General features: G+C 39.0%; 1 protein-coding gene across 3 annotated transcripts in view; it reads left to right on the top strand.

Moving 5' to 3' along the window:
* The window catches only part of LOC117521521 (low-density lipoprotein receptor-related protein 8-like), a 445771-nt gene that overhangs the window by 213432 nt on the left and 217393 nt on the right, over positions 1 to 14946 (top strand). For all 3 annotated transcript variants that reach the window (XM_034182837.1, XM_034182839.1, XM_034182838.1), the window contains exon 4: positions 2169 to 2297. In XM_034182837.1, coding sequence (XP_034038728.1) covers positions 2169 to 2297 — 129 coding nt within the window. The remainder of the gene's footprint in view (positions 1 to 2168; positions 2298 to 14946) is intronic.

A 14946-nucleotide genomic window follows, 5' to 3' on the forward strand; every position in this document is an offset into this window, starting at 1 on the left:
TTCTCCCCGTGCTTGTGTGGGTTTCCTCCAACATTTAAAGACATGCAGATTAGGTGAATTGGAAACTTCATAATTGTCCAGCTCTCCCTTGCAAAAGAGGTCTCAATCTCAGTGGGACTAACCTGGTTAAATAAAGGTTAACTAAACTAGACTATGATCCGTATTGTGGATTTAGCATATATTGGATTCTTTTTAACACTGAAAAGCCCTTTTGATCTATTATTTTCTAATATATAAAGCTGACCGTGTGTGTGTTCGCAATGCACAGCCACAGTAATTAAGCAATCGACACAAAACTTGCTATGGTGACTGGGATCACCAAGGGGGAGGACATGGGGCCCTTAGGTTGAAAGCATATGTGCGCAAACACACACACACGGTCAGCCTTAGATATTAGACCATCACGTGGTACTCAGGCCAGGTAGCAAGCATCACACTTTACTTACTATGTAGTAGCAGCTGCCTAGGGTGCACTTTAATTACAATCTGAACGGGCCAGCGTTCCAGTTAAAGGGTGTATTTTTTTCCAATTAAAATCCACCAGCTGTGTATGGCATGCCAGAGCATTGCAGTGATATGACATGACCTTTTATTATCATTCACTTGAGTCTCATGAATGTCACAAATTGCTCTATGAAAATTAATGATGACAACATAAACACAATGCAATGCAACTTACTACAACTTACAACCCCAATTCCAATGAAGTTGGGATGTTGTGTGAAATAAAAACAATAAAATAAAATAAAAACAGAATGCAGTGATTTGCAAATCCTCTTCAACCTATATTCAATTGAATAAGTGGTAAATGGACTGCATTTATATAGCGCTTTTCCATCTGCATCAGACACTCAAAGCTTTACAATTATGCCTCACATTCACCTCTAAGTCAGGGTGCTGCCATACAAGGTGCTCACTACACACCGAGAGCAACTAGGGGATTAAAGACCTTGCCCAAGGCCCCTGAGTGATTTTCCAGTCAGGCGGAGATTTGAACCAAGGATCTTCTGGTCTCAAGCCCAACACCTTAACCACTAAACCATCACCTCCCCTAATGAGTAAATGAGCAAATATTTGCACAAAAACAATAAACTTTATCAGTTTGTACATTAAACGTCTTGTCTTTGTGGTGTATTCAATTGAATATAGGTTGAAGAGGATCATTGTATTCAAATCATTGTATTCTGTTTTTATTTACATTTTACACAACATCCCAACTTCATTGGAATTGGGGCTGTACAATGGCATGGCTAAAATTCTTATTTATTATCCGTGCATAGAACGGGTAACTCAGCTAGTTGTATTATATTTTAGCTTATGAAAAGCCACTTGTAACAGGACTTTGACCTTGAAAATTTTTTCCAAGGTAAAAATTTGTGGAATTGGAAACTAGTGTTGGTGGAGGCTTGCAATCTACGAGTGTGGTACTCTAGTTTCCTTCTGATTTTAGTGTGTTTTTTCATCACACTCTGTCTTCATCAGCCCCTGTGTCACCTTGTTCCAGAGAGCCACCATAGTTCTGTCCATCGTGTTTGAAGGCAGGTTCTTTGACCATCTGTTTCTGGCTGATGCTGTTATGCTCTGCATTCTTATCTTGATTCTTTAATAGAGCAATGAGTGACATCACATATCCATAACATTCTCTGTCAACTGTGACATTGCTGCTTTTTGTGTCTTGAAACCAAAAACCCTTGAAAGTTCTACACTCACCTTGATATGCAGCTGTGGATGGTGATTATAGGATGAGACATTCATGTTGACTGACCCGTAGTTATTCTGGGAGGCATGAGCAGCAGTGTAAGCAAAGATGCATAATTAACAGCATGCTTCACATTAAACACCCCGTAATCTGGATCAAACCATACCCCGTACCAATGACAGCAGATTGGCAGGAAAAGTAGGAGGGAACAGGATTGTTCTTTTGCTTTACAGCCAACTCTGCATGTGCTGATTTTCATGATCGCCGTGCAAGTCTTTTAAAATCAGCCCATGCAGGCAGTAAAATCAATTGGCCAGTGTGGGTGCTTTGTGGATGTGTTTTAACCTGATCACAGGAGTGACACAAAGTGAGCCTATCTCTGGTTTATGTTGTTTTTTGTCTTTATGTCGCTTAGTGGGACCATAAGACAGTGAAGTAATCTCCCCATCTCTTTTGTCTCTGCCCACAGGCAAACAGACGTGCCCTCCGGAGAAATTTGACTGCGGGGGATCCAACAACAAGTGTGTCTCATTGTCGTGGAGATGTGATGGCGAGAAGGATTGTGAGAATGGGGCGGACGAGGAAGACTGCGCATCTGGTGAGTTTGTTGGAGGCATTTACAGTTGTGCTCAAACGTTTACATACCCTAACAGAATTATTGTTTTTTTGGCCATTTTTCAGAGAATATGAACGATAACACAAAAAAATTTTTTCACTCATGGTTAGTGGTTGGGTGAAGCCATTTATTGTCAAACAACTGTGTAGTTGTGGACGAGGCTCTCTGATTGAATAAATCTTGGACTTTATTCACATCAATTACGAAGAAATGCAAACAATATGGCACTCTGTGGTAAATCTGGTAAATGTATGGTAAATACACAACTACCACTAAAGACTCCAAGCTGACATTGTATGTTAAAGGTGGCAGTACACGGTATTAAGAACAGGGGTATGTAAACTTCTGATCAGGGTCATTTGGGTAGTTTCTGTTGTCATTATGATTTAAAAAGACTAAACACAGTTGTTTGACAATAAATGTCTTCACCCAACCACTGACCATGAGAGGAAAAAAAGTTTTTGTGTTATCATTCATATTCTCTGAAAAATGGCCAAAAAACAAAAATTCTGCCAGGGTATGTAAACTTTTGAGCACAACTGTATCAGTATTGTGCTGTAATGGAAGTATCCAAGTTCAAGTGACCAAGCAGCATGCCAGCTTTTGCTAGCTTGGCAACTTCATGATATGTTGGTGTGTTTGACTATCATTCATCTGATCCATGCCAGTCTTGCCCACTCTCTACGTCTTTACCAATTTATGGGTTGATTGGGAGATAGTCGGAGTCAGGCACTGCCAAGATGGTGACATAGAGCCACCCCATTTGGGATGGTATTATTTACAGCCTATGGTTTTCATCTGTGCCAAGGTCCAACATTCCTGTGTTTTTATGTCATTAACCAAGTTGCAGCACAGGTGGGGGCGCTGTTTAGCAAAGTACATATAACATGAAAGACAACAGTGTAACTAATTATGAATTAAAAATGATTCCAGATATGCTTTTGTTTGACAGTTTAACACTTACTGTACCCACCGTGGCCTGCATGTTAATTTAACCTTTATTAATGGTTAGTCCCATTGAGATCAGAACCCCTTTTGCAAGGGAGACCTGGACAATTATAAAATTTCCAATTCACCTAACCTGCATGTCTTTAAATGTGGAAGGAAACCGGAGCACCTGGAGGAAACCCATGCAAACATGGGGAGAAATGCAAACTCCACACAGAAAGGCCACAGGTGGGAATCAAACCTATGACCTTCTTGCCGTGAAGCAATAGTGCAAACCACTAAGCCACCGTGCTGCCAAATGTTCACCAAATGTCAATGAAATCAGCTCAAGTGTTTATGACAAATCCTGCTTATGGACAAAAAATGGAGCCAGAAACACTGGCTCATTGAAAGAAGTAATAAACATACAGAGCCCTGGGTTCTAGCTAGGATAAAATTTTAGCGTAGTGGTAATGTTGAGGGAGCGTAGCAACCGGGGGGATGGGGTGGGGGTGGGGAGGGTGCAGAAGGGGTGCAGCTTTTAAGCTAAAAATTGACCATTCTAGGGGTACCCAAAGGGGAAAAGCCAGGTACGACAGCCCAAGTCCCTTCATCATGTCCAGAAGGCTGGGGAAGTTTGTTGAGTGGGCAATCTCATTTTGGGTTAGCCAGTACATGGCCCTTAGTGAGCAGTCGGAGTCCATGGACATTTTTATGTCAAGATTTAAAACCTATTTTTATTCTGTTTCTTATGAGTAGTTTTTATTTTATGTTTTATTCTTTTACTTCTGTTTGTAATTAGGTATTTGAATTTTTTATTTTTATTTATTTATTTTAATTTTTTTTATATTTATTTCATTCGTTTAAAAGAAAAAAAAAACAGAATAGCAGAAATAACAAAACTTTACAAACCCTTAATGAAAAGGAGCAGATTGGAAGAACAAGTCTTATATTTTCTGCACCTTTTTTACATTACAATCTTACAATATCAAGCATCATTAATCAACATAATTTAACAGATTACATTTCTATGACTTTAACACATGCCACCGACTTATTTCATCATTTTAACCATTATTTATAAGATTACATCCCTAACAGATTACATTTTAAACTTCAAACATTCTAAACATTATTAACAGATTACATTTTTGGCTTTGTCACAGCCCACTGACTTATTTCATAGTTTCATACTTATGAAATACATCAAGTTTAATACATTTTTTAAATAATTTAAGCGACCTTGATTCTTTGATTTCTTTGTTGAGGTTGTTCCATAATTTTACACCATTCACTGCAATACTCCATTCCTTTATCTTGGTTCTGAATCTTGGTTTTTTTAAAGACTTCTATGCCTTTCAAATTATAACTACTTACTCTTTTTTCAAACATATTTTGAATGTTTATTGGTAAGGTATTGTTATTCGCTTGGTACGTTGTTTGTAATAATTTCAAATCAACTAAATCATGAAATTTAAGTACCATATACTTAATGAACAATGGACTAGATGGGTCTCTAAAACGACTGTTGCTAATCATTTTTAAAGCTCTTTTCTGCAAAATAAATAAAGGTTGCGTATAAGTTGTACATGTTGATCCCCAGATTTCTACACAGTAAGTCAAATATGGAACAATCAATGAATTGTACAATGTTAATAATCCATAACTATTTAATGAATATTTAACTTTATGCAAAACAGCAATAGCTTTCGCTATTTTTCCTTTTATGTAATTTATGTGTGAATTCCATGTAAAAGCTTCATCAATCATAACTCCTAAAAATTTTGTTTCTTTTACCCTTTGAATGTCCATTCCATCTATTTTTAATGACACATCATTTTTTTCTACTCTGTCGTTAAACAATATGAAATTTGTTTTATTAAGATTAAGTGACAATCTGTTTATATCAAACCAATATTTAACTTTTTCCATCTCTGTATTTATCACTTGTGCTACTTCCTGTATATCTGATCCAGAGTAAAATAATGTTGTATCGTCAGCAAATAAAATGCTACCAAGTACTTTAGATACATTCACAAAATCATTGATATACAAAATAAACAGTTTGGGTCCAAGTACCGACCCTTGTGGTACTTCACACATAATGTTACACAATTCTGATTTAGTATTATTTATCTGAACAAACTTTTATTTTCTAAGTAACTTTTTACCCACTGATGTGCAGTCCCTCTTATTCCATATTGTTGTAACTTGTGAAGCAATCTTGAATGATCGATAACATCAAAAGCTTTTTTCATGTCAATAAAAACACTTACAAAATAATCCTTATTATCTATTGCTGTTGATATTTTCTCTGTTAATTCCATAATTGCCATAGCTGTCAAGTGTTTTGTTCTGAATCCATACTGAGCATTATTTAAAATATGATGTTTCTCAATGAATTTATCCAACCTTGTCACAAAAACTTTTTCCATAATTTTAGAAAACTGTGGAAGCAATGACACTGGCCTGTAATTTGAAATGTTATGTTTGTCTCCATTTTTATATAATGGGACTACCTTGGCAATTTTCATTTCGTCTGGGAAAATTCCTGTTGACAGAGACAGATTACAAATGTAAGTGAATGGTTCAATAACAGTTTCTATTATACTTTTTACAGTCATCATGTCTAAATCTTCATAGTCAGTTGATCTTTTGCTTACACAGTTTTTTACAATATTCCTTATTTCATCTTTTTCCACATTGTCAAGGAAAATACTATTGGCCGTATTTACAATTGTATTTAATTTATCTTCTACTATTGGTTTTTTTTCCCACCAGACTTGATCCCACCTTTGAAAAATAATCATTAAACTCATTTACAACTTCTTTTATGTCATATATCTCTTTATTTTCCTTGACAAGGTAATTTGGAGAAGTTGATTTCACTCCATCACTTTCCATCACACTTTTTATAATTCCCCATGTTGCCCTCATATTATCTTTACTCTTATTGAATTGTTCACTATAATAATCTTTTTTTTGTTTCCTAATTATTGTCAATAGTTTATTTTTATATTTTTTTGTATCTGTGTTCTGTTTCCTTTGTTTGCATTTTTCTATATAAATACTTTTTCTTTATACAGGCGTTTTTTATTCCCTTAGTCAGCCATGATTTATTTAATCTTTTCTTACTAGTTTTTATTAATTTACAATTTTTATTATATGATTTCATCAGTATTTTCATGAATGAATTATATGCTACATTAACGTCACCGACATAATTTATGTTGAACTGTTCTGTGTGAGGCACCTTGAGATGGCTTTTGTTGTAATTTGGTGCTTTATAAGCTGATTAAATTGAAATTGAACATTTTATTGAGTATTAAAATAAATAAATATGAAATTGGTTACTGGATCCTTAAACTCTGGACATAATAAACTCGACATGGTGGATCCTTGATCTCTGGACATAAACAGAAATAAAATCTGTTAGTTTTTGTCAAAAGCATTTCCTTTCAGACATTATTATTGGCATGAATGTCTTTCCATATCTGAGCTGAGCTCTACAGCTCGCTGCGCTGCACGTCAGGTTCATAAAGAATGCAGGACATCTCATTTTGGGAGGAAAAATTTTAGTCGATTGTGATTTATTGTCTGTATTGCAACATTTGTAAGAGGTGTCATTTTATTTAAAGCGGCAATTCGTTTTGAACTTATTAATTCCAAGCGGACTCTGGTCTCAGCACACAGCCATGCAGCATTTGAAGCTGTGACAACGGAACGGAGGACGATTCTCATTTGTTGACTGCAACAAGACGTGAGTCCCAGTTAGCAACTTTAATACACACAAAAGTGACTCATGATATTTTAATGGCTTTGAGAGGGGTTAAGAAGCGGAGTTACCACTTCTGAAGCGCAGTGAATCAAAGAGCCATGAGCCATTGAATCGAAGCATTGCTTCATTGATTCACGCTTCAAACTGGAGTCGCGCTGCAGAAATGGTTGATTACAGACCCATTACGCTGTATTGAAAATAAGCAGATGGTCCAAAATAAGCTCAACAGTCCAAAACTATAGCGTAATGGGCCGTAACGCAAGTTTGCGCTAGCTAGAACCTTGGAACCTTCTGGTGTCTTACTGTTCCACTTCCATTTTTCCTGCTGAAACAGGTTTATTGTCTGCATTAAAAAGTGCCATTTTCGTGATTGTGACAGATGACTACCTTACAGTGAGAAGGCTTATACTTGGTAGAAAACTATTTTCTGATCTCCCACATCATTCAGAAGCTTCAGCCATTAAAGGATAGTTGGGAAGACACTATATAAGATGAATTTGAAGAGAATTCTGCTACACAAGACAACAAAGTCCTTTCTTGGGTGGTGCAGATGGCAGGGTGAGGGGGGCTATATCAGATGGTTGAATCTGTAGATGTTTAGATCCCTCTCTCATTGCATTTTAAGCCATTTTACTGCAGGGCCTTCAGGTACTACAAAAATGACATAATCTCAAATGAGCCAACCAGCCAACTCATTTGGAGCTGTCCCACCCCCACCCCCTGCAGAGAATATCTTTGCCCTACTTCTGAGGAGCCCTGAAGAATCAGCTTCTTCTTTTCTTCCTCTTTTTTGCTTCTTCACATCAAAAAAATATTGATGAAGGCAGCACAGCTGTGGGGGTGTGGACTCTTCATGCTTTGAAGATTTGTTATTATTGCACGTGGCAGAAAATGCAGAGAGAAAGAGGAAAAAAAAAATCCACGTCCTTATTATCCCATATAATTGACGTTGAGTATTTTCTCCGGCATCTTGTTCCTACCAGTTGTTTGTGTGTGGGTGTTCCAATTGTGACAGTCTTTCTTTGAATTCTTATTTATTTATTTGTTTAAGAAAATGCACTTTTTAAAATAACTCACATCTGCATGAAATTAAATCAATTTAGATTATTTTTCCCCACAATTTTGTGCTTTCTTCCCTGCCAGACACCTGATCCAAGTCATTTTCATGCTTTTATTTCATTGAATACTTGATGAAATTTGTGACAAATTGAAGAATACATCCAATATAATATGACCTAATAAGATACTGGGCCATCGTGTTCTTTCACAACAGCATCACTGCATTTTGCTATTGATTCCAGAAGTCTCTGGAATGAATGGAAGGATGGAACAAAGGGCCAGGTCATGTCTTGGAACATGTGTTGGTGGTGTGTATTGTTGCCAATTCATACTATACAGAAAGGCCTTGTGTCCTAGATGACGGCAGACAAACAATCCATCACTATTGTAGCAGAGATAAGTTAAAACAATATTTATTTAAATACAAAATTTAATTAAATACCTGGAAAGGAGCAACACCTGCATACGCCGGGAACTTAATCTTTGATCTGAAAGTCATAAGTTCTGGATACAATTGATTAAATATCTGCTTTCAACTGGACACAAGACAAAAGAACTGGTAATGATTTGTAGTTTTATTACTGAGACGATATATGGATGATGAGATGGGAAAAAATAAGGAAAAAGAAAAGAACAAGGCACTAAATATAGAAGTTTAATAAGAATAAACCTGGTTGAAATTTAATGGTGAGTTTTGGGTTCACAAATTATTGTTGTTATTATGAAGAAAATTAACCAAATAAAGCCACTTTGCATCACTGACAGCAAAAACCATCGGAACAGTTGAAAGTTCACTTGTCAAGTTCACTTGGATCAGGTTTCCTGATCTGCCTTTGGTGGCCTCGTTTCACCTGTGCCGGATTAACCTACTGGGTCTTCCAGATGAATACAGGCATGCAGGCTGCTTGGTTGGTTTCACAGCGGAGCCAAACATAATGATTTGGCAGTTCTGTAGAAGTTGGGTTCACTGACCGACCCAGGATGAAGTTTCGGTGTTTGCTGACAAATATGGTCCAGCAGCTTCCAAAATTTGTGGAAAATCAATTTGAATTTTTTGTAAAAAAAAATAAAATTAAATAAAAATAAATAAATAAATAAAAATAAAAATTAAAAGTTCAATGCTTAGCAAAGAAAGCTGTGGAGAAAAATTAACAAAAACACTTGGCATTGAGCGGAAAATGAAGAACTTTGAGACTTACAAATTCACTCTTAATTTGAAAAACTCAACTAGAATGTTGTCTTCAAAATGCAGAGAACTTGACTCATGTCTTAAAAGTTTCTAAAACTGCAGCATCAAACAAAAAACAAAAGTTACGGAACAAAAAGAAACACAACGAAACAATGAAACAAAAGCCATGAGCTAAGACTAAGGACTTAAAGAGAGTTGAAGAGTGGAAGAGATGAAGAGCCAAAGAGGTGTGAAAGAGCTAAAAACAAATTATCAGAAGGGTCATTTTAAAGAGGCTATGCACATGGTCATAAGCTCTGCAGACTTGGTGCCAGATTGATCTCTTGGAATCCTGTTGATGTCTGGACATCCTCTGAATTTGGACAGGTTTCATTAAACTGTCTAATAAATTCAGGTTGAACTGAAGTTGCCCGGAACATTTCAATGAGTATCTTTGATCTGTAGGGACTGTTTGTTTGACGCTTTCCTGAGGCATTGTAAATTTAGCTAGGAAGTGTTTGAAAGACTGGTCACTTCGTGAAAAGGTGGGAGCTTTTAGTACCTGACGCCAAGTCAGTGATAACACAGTCATTCATCTTAACACATTCTGGCCATAGACGTGTCTGGAGAGTCAGTTCTATGTTAAAAGTTAAAAGGAAAATTAAGACAACTTTTGATTCTGTAAAAATATGTATGTGACCATATTTGCTACACTATCTGTCTGCCAAAGCCAGCTAAAATAGGAATGTGCCCTTTGCCTTTTCAGATTGCTGGGGTCCTCAACATTAAGGCACTTGTGCGCTGGATCATGCCCAGAGAAGCTTGTTGCATAGCCAAAATGATATAACTGATGTTTTCCTCATAGTACAAGTGATACTGCTCATCTAAGTGTCCGTAAGTCAGTGGTGTCCAAAGACATTCCAGAAAAGGCCAAGAGGGTTCAGTTTTTCTTTGCAGCCAGTGACTCCAAGAGGTGATTTTACTGACGAAATCATCCAAGCTGCTCAAAGTGATGTTTGTCAGTGAAATCACTTGCTGGAGTCAGTGGACACCACTGCCCTAAGTAAACAGTCATTTGACATAAAGTCATTCCAGTGATACCCAAGTATCCTCTGAAGAGGCCTAATAACAAAGAAATACAGTTGCCATAGGTCACTGTTTACATCCAAGTCTTACCATCATAAAGCAAGAGAGGACCCACCAGGACCTTAAAGACTTGGACTTTCATTCTTACAGTGCATCCAAAGAGTATTCACAGCACTTCACTTTTTCCACATTTTGTTATATATCATGGGATCAGTTCCCATCTATAACCTTTCTGTGTGGAGTTTGCATGTTCTCCCTGTCTTTCTGTGGGTTCCCTCTGGGAGAAATGCTATGTTGAAAATTCCTTCCTCTGTTAAAAAAAGCACCTGGGAAATTTTTGACAGAAATGTCAAATTTCATAGGGGGGCTAATAATTTTGTCCTCATCTGTAAAGTTGTCAGCAATGCCAAACACCTCTTTAGGGTGATTCTTCCCAGTCCCAAAGGCAGAGGACCCAAAGACATAAATTCACTCCTAAGACAAGTGAATATCTCTACATATTCACTACGTAGAGATACCATTCTGATATCTGTATCCTAGAAGTATTTGGATACCTGAATCTTAGTCTTCATCCAGGACAATCTTTATCCCACATACTCCAGTTCCTAATTCAGCTTTTCGAGTGTTGTCATCAGGGCATCCATAGATTCTGCAAAGATGATCGCATCATCCATGAATTTAAGGCCAGTATACCTTTCAATGCCAACAAAAACCTCAAAGCTTTGTTACAATGCTTTTTTACTCTTTTAAATTCATTTTATTTGGAAACGGAGTGGGCCGTGGCCTCAACTTGTCCTCAATTCTGGGTGTTTTAGTGAAGCTTAGGGCTTGTGGCCAGCGATCACTTTAGTATTTCTTTTGTTCTTCTTGTTGCTTAATGCTGACAAATTATACTGTATTTGTTGTCTTTCTGATGCCTGATTCTATTGTTTGTTTGTTTTTTGTCTCTGTTTGAGGTGCGGCTCCATCCAGAGATGGGTGTGGTGTCTGTTTCTGAAAACCTCATGTCGTGTTTATGGCAACATTTCCTGTATATTCGTTTTGTGAATTGTTTTGTAGTTTTTGTCAGTAGCATGGCCCAAGCAGAGGGTCACCCCTTTGACTCTGGTCTGCTTGAGGTTCTTCCTCAGAGGGAGTTTTTCCTTACCACTGTCGTCTGTGTGCTTGCTCTGGGGGTTGGTAAGGTTAGACCTTACTTGTGCGAAGTGCCTTGAGGCAACTTTGTTGTGATTTGGCGTTATATAAATGAAATAAATTAATAAAGCCGCTGGACGACACAACTCTACGCAATACCCAGTCAGTGCAATAATTCAAAAGAGTAAGAGCCAGAGCGTAGCCCCACTCTTCACAGCATGCACAGTACCTGTGGTTCGTTGTGATGTCCAGGAACTTGTAGTTTCCACAAATTCTCAGTTTGTCCCACGGCACAATTGATGACAGAACACTACTCTTCCAAAGCATATTCCTGCATTTGTTGTTTGGAAGGAAGCAGAAAGAACCGTCTTAACACACCTGTACAAAATCTTTTTGATGGAGACTTGGTGACTCTTTGGTTCAGGTTTTTGCTTTAATTTGCCGCCCCTCTATTTTTATGGCTGGATAAACCCAAAGGTACCTATTCAGGACTTTCCAGTGTCACAATGGCCCCAAACGCTCAGGCAAGAGTGAGTGGTACTCATTCAATCGACTTTCAATCTAAAGCTTTCTGAGCCTAGATGACTTTTCACAGGGCTGTCTATTGAGACTCGGTGCACCGTGTTCTAATCCCTTTTTCATTCTAATGTCTGGACTGATTCTCCAGTCTAAGCCTCTCAGTGGTGACAAGCTGGCTGCTGCCCACCCAGCCAAAGGCCAAAACCCTACCCAAGGGAAATGGTGCAGTGGAAGTTGATGTGACAACAGCTCAACACTGGTTACACCTGAAATTAAAACATACAAGTACTGCAATGAACTGTTCCTCTGACAAGATTTTTTAATGTCTAAATCGAATATGATCTGATTTCAAATTATTCTCAAGGTACCATACAATGACCAGGAAATTGTTTAGGGCTATAATGTTCGAAACATTTTCACCAAGTCATGATCATTCATATTAAATGGTTTTGCGGTTTGATTTGATAGAAGTGGCTTTTCTCTTTCAGGACTTTTTTCTTTTAAATGTCTTTCAAAGCTACTGTGTTGCACTGAGGATTCTGCAAAGAAGGAAAGTTAATCCCCAGCACTGAGCGAAAGACATAAACAGTCCACACTGCAGAATGTTAGAAAGGCTTGCATAACGATGAGGCTGTAAGTTTCCACAGCTGCCACTGTAGCACTTGAGACCAGAAGAGTGTAAACATATTAAATAAAGGACTTTGTCCTCATGCATCAGTATGATTGGACATTATGAGTCAGCTGATGTTGCACCTGCAAATGTAAATGAACTTGAGTTGTGATTTGAGTAAACAGGTATTAACTGAGCCAATATTATATTTGCAAAACAAAAATGAAGGAGCTGATGCAGATCGGCCAACAAGCTGCAACGTAAATGCTCTGCCAGTGCTAACGCAGCACTTGACTTTTTTTGCAGTTCATATGCATCAGCGGAAAGTGATGTTGATCTTTCACAGCCTTTTACTTCCAGTCACATTTTTTTCTCCTAGCAGACAAATAACTGTGGCTTTTGTGGCCACTAAAATCCTGCAACTGGTAACAAGTGTTCATAAATCACACAGAAATATAAGGCTTATCCATTGTGCCTGACTGAACAAGCTCAGGCGTGTCCCAATGGGTCAACATTCTGATTGAAACTAAAACCCCTTTCACACCAGGGCCAACGTCCAATTGCGTATTGCGATGTATGATCTACGTCGAGTTAAGCAGTGCTACGCTGAGTTTAAGCAGCTCTATGCCGAGTTTTTGCTCCTTACACAGCAGTATGTTGAGGTCTACGTGAGGAGGACACAAGAAATTAAACTTGTTTAATTTTTTTGGCATAGTGCGCTGGCCGCAGAAAGTATGCAGTTTTTAAGCAAGTCTACACAACACACTGCAACTGTTTGTAAATCTACACAACAGTGCGCTACTGTCCACCAAGCCTCCGCAATTCTACACGCCAGGGTGACAAATCCTTTTATCAGTGCATACCTCAATTGATAGATTTTATTCATCCCGCAAGAGTTACATTCATTTTTACATCTGATCCATTTTTTTCCCCAGCTTTCTTATTTACAATATCAATGCACTTCATATTATAATTTAAACTTAAAACATGGGGTGTTCTCATTCCCAAATATCAAGAGAAACAAAATACCTTATTCCTTTTTTTAAACTAAACAAAAGTTGGGCATTTCGGGGAAATATACATTATCCACTTCCTCCAAATTTCCTCAAATTCACTGTCCCGGATCCTCAAAGAAAAGGTGATTCGTTCCATTACATAGATGTCATATATGATACTATACCACTCCTTAATAGATATCTAGTACCCCTCCCAGGGACTCCAAGAAGGTTGGATACTCTGCACTGCTGCTCGGCCCGTAGGCTGAGACAACAGTGAGAGACCTGTCCTCGACCCGAAGACGTAGGGACGCGACCCTGTCGTTCACCAGGGTGAACTCCAACACATGGCGACTGAGCTTGGGAGCAATAAGCAGTGCTACCTCAGCCCGCCGCCTCTCCCTGTGGGCAATGCCAGAAAAGTGGAGCGCCCAGCCCCTGTCCAGGAGTTGGGTACCAGAGCCCAAGTTGTGCGTGGAGGTGAGCCCGACTATCTCTAGTCGGTACCTCTCAACCTCCCTCACAAGCTCAGTCTCCTTCCCCCCAGCGAGGTGACATTCCACATCCCAACAGCCAGAGGCTGTGAGCGCGGACCAGGCCGCCGGGCCACCTGCCCTCAACCACCCGCCCTCGACCACCACCCAGTTTTCTCTGCACCCCCCCACCCCCATGGCCCCCTCTACAGGTGGTGAACCCACAGGAGGGCGGGCCCACGTCGCTCTTTCGGGCTGGGCCCTGCCGGGCCCCGTGGGCTAAGGCCTGACCACCAGGCACTCACGCGCGAGCCTCAACCCCAGGCCTGGCTCCAGGGTGGGGCCACGGCTCCGCCGTACCAGGCGACATCTCGGTCCTTGATTTCATACTGGTCATGGGCGCTTCTGACCCAGACTTAAGACGCACTTATTTTCTCTTTCGTATGGCTAGCATTCAGGCATAGTATAGTTCTTCGCATTTTACTCTCTTAAGTCATTTTATTAGGAAACGGAGCATGTGTCCAAATTCTGGGTCTTTTAGTGAAGCTTAGGACTAGTGGCCGGCGATCACCTTAGTATTTCCTGTTTTCTTGTTGTTTAATGCTGACAAATTATACAGTATTTCTTGTCTTTCTGATGCCTGACTCTTTTTTTTTCTCTCTGTTTAATGTGCAGCTCCATCCAGAGATGGGTGTGGTATTTGTGCCGGAGACCCTCCTGTCCTGTGCGCCAACAGCATTTCCTGTATATTCGTTTTGTGAATTGTTCTGTAATTTGTGTCTGTAGTATGGCCCAAGCCTAGTCTGGTCTGCTTGAGGTTTCTTCCTCAGAGGGATTTTTTTCCTTACCACTGTTGCTCTGGGGGTTGGTAATGTTAGACCT

Source organism: Thalassophryne amazonica, chromosome 12, assembly GCF_902500255.1.
Source record: "Thalassophryne amazonica chromosome 12, fThaAma1.1, whole genome shotgun sequence".
Lineage (NCBI taxonomy): Eukaryota > Metazoa > Chordata > Actinopteri > Batrachoidiformes > Batrachoididae > Thalassophryne > Thalassophryne amazonica.